Raw genomic sequence first — 6,196 nt, 5'->3', positions numbered from 1 at the left:
CAACATGAGTATGCAAAGGAGAACATAATTTTAACTTACGATTCAAAAGAACCAATGAAAGCCAAAAGAAAAATGTTGCTGATGCCTTCGCAACTGCGTGCCCCAAAGATACTCCCTTATTTGCAGGGAACTCTACAGTCCAGCACAATGTGTTGGGAAAAGTGTCTTGTTGACGTTCAAGAATCAACTTTAGACATGCGTATCCATAGGAACATGGTTACTGATTAGTAGGCCGGGTGTGTGTACGACGAACTTATAGTGAAGGTCGCCATACACTCAACAAAGTGACACAACGATATTTTCTAAATAGGTTGAATCGCCACAGTGGAAGCGCAACCTACATCGTTTGGGAGGGTCTCTTGAGTAGTGCCAACACTTGGAGTTTGACAAATGACCAAGGCTACCCTTGAAGTAACTCGATTCTTTGAAGTAAGGAAGTGGGAGGGTAGAGCTTGGCATTTTTTTTCATCCTTTGGCCCATGTGCCTCTAGTTGGTATAGGATGTGGGTTTTGGACCACTAAGGGGAGAATCCCTACACTATTTGGGGGCTTCCTTGATTGGGCTGGAGCCTCTTTACTTTGCCTTCATCTTTGACTTATTCTTTTTATGTGGTCATTTTCCACTTGTTGGCCATGAAGCCTTGCTTGAACTTTCGTTGACCGCGGTGGCTTGATTGGACCCATGGGAGCTCACTTGGACTATTATTCACCTCCTTGACTTGCTTTGACTGGCCTTGACTTTGGTTGACCGCCATGTAGGAATGTTGGTGGACCTCAAGTAGGTTCGAAGTCATTACTGCAATAAGTTTATTACTTGGAGTATGACTTAATGGGACTCAGCATACCAATCATACTTTGCATATCAGGGCATCTCCAACAAGTTATAATCAATTATTTATACTCTTCTTTCTCATGCTCTTGTGATGACCCAGTGGACAAAAGTAGACTGGTTTCTTCTGCTCTAGTCATGTGAAAGGCTATTTCGTCTACAAGAAACGATTCGAGCTCGTAAACCAAGGGCATGACAAAAAACAGATAAAGAAAAGAGTATGGTAGCTTGGACCAATTAATAGGGAGAAGAGTTTGGAATAGAATGTCACATGATGGTAGATGAGAAACAAATTAAATAGGAGAGAAGGGATGAGGTGGAATTAGGTAATGGTCTGCTGTTAGAGATTCTCTTTTGAGTCCATATTTCTCAAGTCGTCAAGTTTTGAAGTATTTAAATGATAGTCCAATCCTCGCATGTTGATTCATGAGCCACAATTCTATCTAGAAAGTATAAGTGAAAAACAAATCCTACTAAGCTTAAGACCAAGAACAAGAAAAAAGTACTCCATCAAGAACTTTCCAATACATGGTGTAACATCCATCTAAAGCCGCCTGTCGAGATTTGTGGAGCAACTGCACGGGGCACAATGCTATTTAGGAAGTAAAAGTAAAATAAATACAACACTAAACTTCAAGATTTGTCTCGACTATAATGTGAAAAAGAAACATTACACATGTTCTACTGAATTTCAAACTTCCGGATTTAGTCATGATCGTGGACATCTTCAATGATCCAAGACCCATGAACTTCCGGATTGTAGCTCCGATGTGCGAATAGGTGCCAAATATCTACCTGATACTTCAGGACCCACTCAAGACGAGCACAAGATTCATCTAGGATCCAAACTTGAAGGCGTTCTGTATTGAAAGCAATTGATGCGAGATACACTCCCTTCTCGGATTTTCCTAGTCGTAGTTGGGGAACTCCGCTCGTATTAATATCTTGGGGCAGTTTAATTACTTGGTACTTGCCACTTGACAAACATATTCTGTTGATAAAGTAAATAGACAGACAAATAAACAAAGGAACACATTAGAAACAAAATTGTACATAGTAACAAATTAATTAGAAAAAAGATGGTGCATGCATGCCTGAGCCTGACTACCTCATGACAAAATAGTGGTGAACGTAGAGGTGTCCACGCCAGTAAACACCGCATTTGTTGTCGTCGGGGTCGGACCAAGGCAGGTCGGCGACCGTGCCGAACGCCTCCCCCTGCCGCTCAAATGATCTCTCCTCCCACCTGTTCGTCCTCGAGGAGAAAGCATGCAGCAACATCGGTGACGGCGGCCACTCCCACTCTGCCACCCTACGGTCCAGTATTTGCTTCTTGTAAGGAGCCTGTGGGACGACGACTACCTCGTAATGGGGCGACACGGCCGGGTCAGATACGATGTACTCATGATCGTGGAAGCGCTCCTTGCTGTAGCGGCGTGGCGGCCGCGGGGAGGGTAGATTGGCCCACTGCCGTGTGGCGGGGTTCACCACGGAGCCGCCTAATAGCAGGAGGAGGCCGTTGCAGTGGTCCATTACAGGCAGCGCTAGGGATCAGACTACTGATCCCTTGCCTACCATCAGACTAGTCCGGGACCATTGGATTAGAAGCATAGTAGACGTCCGATCTGCTAGTATGGCTCACACATGATTTGTTACATTGGTTCGCCAATTGGTTAATTGCTTCCTGTAACAGCTCCCGCTAAACACGTCCACCAACTTCGCTGACTCCCTTTGCTTCCTTGACTGCTCCCTAGTAGTAGTAGTACGTACAGGTGCATCGGACTGGTTCTCTGCCATCTGGTTGGAGTTGCTTTTTTTTTTTTGAGGGAATTGGTTGGAGTTGCTTGAAGTGTGTGATTCGTGCATGCATTATCGTGGTAGACTGGCACTACTTGGCCACCAGTTAAGATTGTTTGTCCATGATGTCAAAACAAAAAAGATTGTTTGTCCATAAATCCATAAATCAGGCTAAATATCTTTATTTGCAGTTTTTTTTGTTTTGGTAAGTTGTGATTTGCTTTCATCAAAAACAAATAAAAGAAAGTACTTATTACTGGAGATGCATTTTTGGGCAGCCGAACACAATAAGGTGGCATGGAAGCATTATTCTTTATCTATAGAAGCAACCTGTTATGGTGAGAATGAGATGGAAGATTTTTGGATCGTATGATAGAAATATTTTCGTATCGACGGAAGCATTATTTCTATGCAATGGAAGCATCTCGAAGGAAGCATTATTTCCATCTCAACTCTTCTGTTTTCATACTAGCCTTTTGAGGTACTTTATTCAAGGATTTTTCCTAGACATTATTTTTGCTTCTAGTACAGAGCGAATTTGCTTCGATGAAAAATGCATCACATGTAACATTTTATTTTGTTCTTAATGCAGCAAAACTTTGCTTCCACCAGCGAGATAATTTGCTTCAATCTCAATCAAACTTGTTTGGACGTACCAAAAAGAAATGTGTCCAAGCACTTTGCCTCCGTGTAACAAAATATTGCATCTAAGAATTTGTTAACATGTCATTAATTTGGGTCCGATATATGTTTTTATCAAGTTTGCAACATAAAGAAAGGTTGCTTCCATCCAATACAAAACTATTTCCATGGTAAAAATAATTTGCTTCTAACCAAACATAAGTTTGCTTCCTACTTCGTTCGTTCACACAATCAGTTCTAAACATAATACATATTTATTTCGTTCAAGTCACCATCAGTCGCCTCCATATGTCTCTGGTTGTGCCCATCAGCTCCAAAGCCAGCACACAACTGATTAAAAATATGCATCAATTAGACATGGTGTATAAATATAAAAGGTATGAAGGAACAACGGGCATTACATGTATGGTACGATAGTGAAGCAGAGAAAAGAGAATCCCACACATTCCCATGTAAGGAAGCATGTACTCTCCATACATGCTATGTCACCGTCCTTGATTTTTGGATTTTTTGGATTCGGTTTGGAAATATTCAACAAGGAAAAACGAATATTTTCAGCTTGCCCCTGTCACCATATATATCAAAAATAGGAAGCATGATAACTAGGGATGGCACCCGCAGGGTTTGGGTATGGATGGAGCCACCCCATACCCTTACCCGTCCCATTTGAGCTTACCCATCGCCCGTACCCATACCCGCTAGTGGGTACAATTTTTTCCCATACCCGTCACCCGACAAGGTAAATGGGTACCCGCGGGTAAAAAAACCATGTTTGAATAACATCAATTTGAGCATCACATTATTATGTACAATAATATACAATCATATTTTCTAAACAACAACACATAGTGACATCAATACATACTTATAAACAACAAGACATCCAAAACAACAATACATTCTATAAAAAAGGACACTTCTTGTAAATAACGACACGTCAAAACATTAACACATTGTCATAAATAGTAGCGCATAGACAAACTTGCGACAAAGTGTACAGGTAATTTGTCCATACTTGTTAGATTTTAAGGGTACATGGGTATGCGGGTACGGGTTATGTGATCCCATGCCCGTACCCGCTCTATCCGATGGGTTTGAGATTTTCCTATTTATATACCCATGGGTAACGTTTTGTCCCATACCCTTACCCTAATAGGGTTTTTAACCGCAGGGTACATGGGTAATGGGCACCCATTGCCATCCCTAATGATAACCGTGTTTAAATACAATGAATTCTCTCGACAATGTAATAGAAAGTACAATAAATAGTAGAAGTGTGTTTCTAATGCCCCAAAGTATCTAGACCGAAGAAAACATACAATCAATTTAGGAAGCATACATATCAAGAAGCATCATTTTTGTTGTTATGTCAATGTAATTCATACCTAGTGGGAGCATATAATTTTGTAACTAGAAACTTGCAATGAATGTTACAAACATGTGTCATGTGTGTGCATGGATCAATTTGTGATCTACAAACCAATCTCATCCATCTATGCAAACAAACTGGGATGTCAAAGCACATATCTGATGCTTACAAATATTGATAATAATCTGTGCGTGGGGGGACATATGATGATGGAACGGCGGTCGATTCAGGCAATGAAATACCTTTGATTCAGAGGGTGGACTTTAAAGAGGGCAAAAGGATCGGAGGCCACTCCTGTTTTTTTCGGCTGCCGGTTCAAACCTCAAGGGTCCAGGCACTTCGTTTGGCAACAAACATGATGGAGATGGAGGGCAAGACCACCTAATCTCGGGATGGTTCACCACCGAGATCACTTGGGATCGCATCGAGGAGTAGGTCCATAGAGAGGATTGGATCTGGGCGGCATGGTGGATTGCAACGTTGGCGGTGGCTTGTGTCTTCAACGGCGAGGTGGGAAGGGAGCACAGTGTGCAGGAGATGAAACCTTGGCTGCGCCATCGGAGAGGGCAGGGGCGGCGTTGTTGGCGACGAGCTCGAAGAGAGGTGCGGCAGAGGCAGAGAGAGATGAACGGAGGTTAGGGAAGAGATTGAATAGGAGAGGAATCAGGGCTTGTGGGGCTGCGCCAAATACGGTGGTTAGCACCAGTTTTTTTTTCGAAGATAGCAGCACCTAGGTCTTAACCGTGGGATTAGCCAGGCATCAACGGATTACAGGTGGTCTGGCGATTGCTTCTCACCAGACTACTGGTAGGAAGCGTTTCCCATTACGATCGCATCACATGCATCGTCGGGCAGGTAGTTATGGAATTTGGCGCTGACCGTCGCCGGTGCTGGCGAGGGGCGGGCGAAGAGCTCCGTGAAGTCATGGTTGTGGAAGTTGATGAAGATGCCGGCCAGCGGCAGCGGGAGGAGGTGCACGAGGCGGCGGGTGTCGATGATTGCGCGCCAGGAGCTGTTAACGCACCGTGCCGCGGCGAGGCCACGCGGACGAAGTCGGCGGAAGACATCCGCGAGCAGGTCGTCGGGTAGCTCCATCACCATGGCATGAGGATCGGTCGATCGATCTCACGCTTGGCTGGCTGGGTTAATTATTGAGCTAGCTAGATCATGGACTCCGAATCCGGCTCTGCATGCACAACGCACTGCCAATACGAACAGATTCCACGACATCGGATCGGACCTTGGTTTACAAGGCAGGCAAACGTCGTGCGATAGTACCGTGCAGGTTACTACTTTCTTCTACTGTAATTGATATAATATATGTCACAGTTGAGATTAGTTGAGGATACCACGTGTCAAAAGCATGTTACGCTTTCACTTTATAGCCGAGTTCTTTTTTTGTTGAGATAGCTCATCACTTATGCCGAATGGTACTTTATAGGCGAGTTAGAATGTCTTAAAGTTTGTATTTATCTATTTCTATTTTATCTATCATATACTATAAAAGCAAAAGGCGTGACAAATATATATTTTAGCTAGAAAATCTCACATTAATCAGA

At 43.3% G+C, this 6,196-nt stretch overlaps 1 protein-coding gene across 1 annotated transcript; it reads right to left on the bottom strand.

The window, feature by feature from the left end:
* Nucleotides 1–1,534: 1,534 nt before the first annotated feature.
* On the bottom strand, nt 1,535–5,738 carry LOC147987835 (uncharacterized). Its single transcript, XM_087542518.1, has 4 exons — nt 5,466–5,738; nt 3,541–3,598; nt 1,938–2,328; nt 1,535–1,820 (listed from the first exon to the last, which is right to left on the bottom strand). Exons 1-4 carry the CDS (start codon nt 5,736–5,738, stop codon nt 1,535–1,537), a joined length of 1,008 nt encoding a protein of 335 aa, XP_087398644.1.
* Nucleotides 5,739–6,196: the final 458 nt, after the last annotated feature.

The sequence above is a fragment of the Triticum urartu genome, chromosome 2A (genome assembly GCF_056163025.1).
Source record: "Triticum urartu cultivar PI428250 chromosome 2A, HENAU_Tu73, whole genome shotgun sequence".
NCBI classification, from domain to species: domain Eukaryota; kingdom Viridiplantae; phylum Streptophyta; class Magnoliopsida; order Poales; family Poaceae; genus Triticum; species Triticum urartu.
Note: the sequence above shows the minus strand (reverse complement) of the source record. Positions and strands in the feature narration are given on the sequence as shown.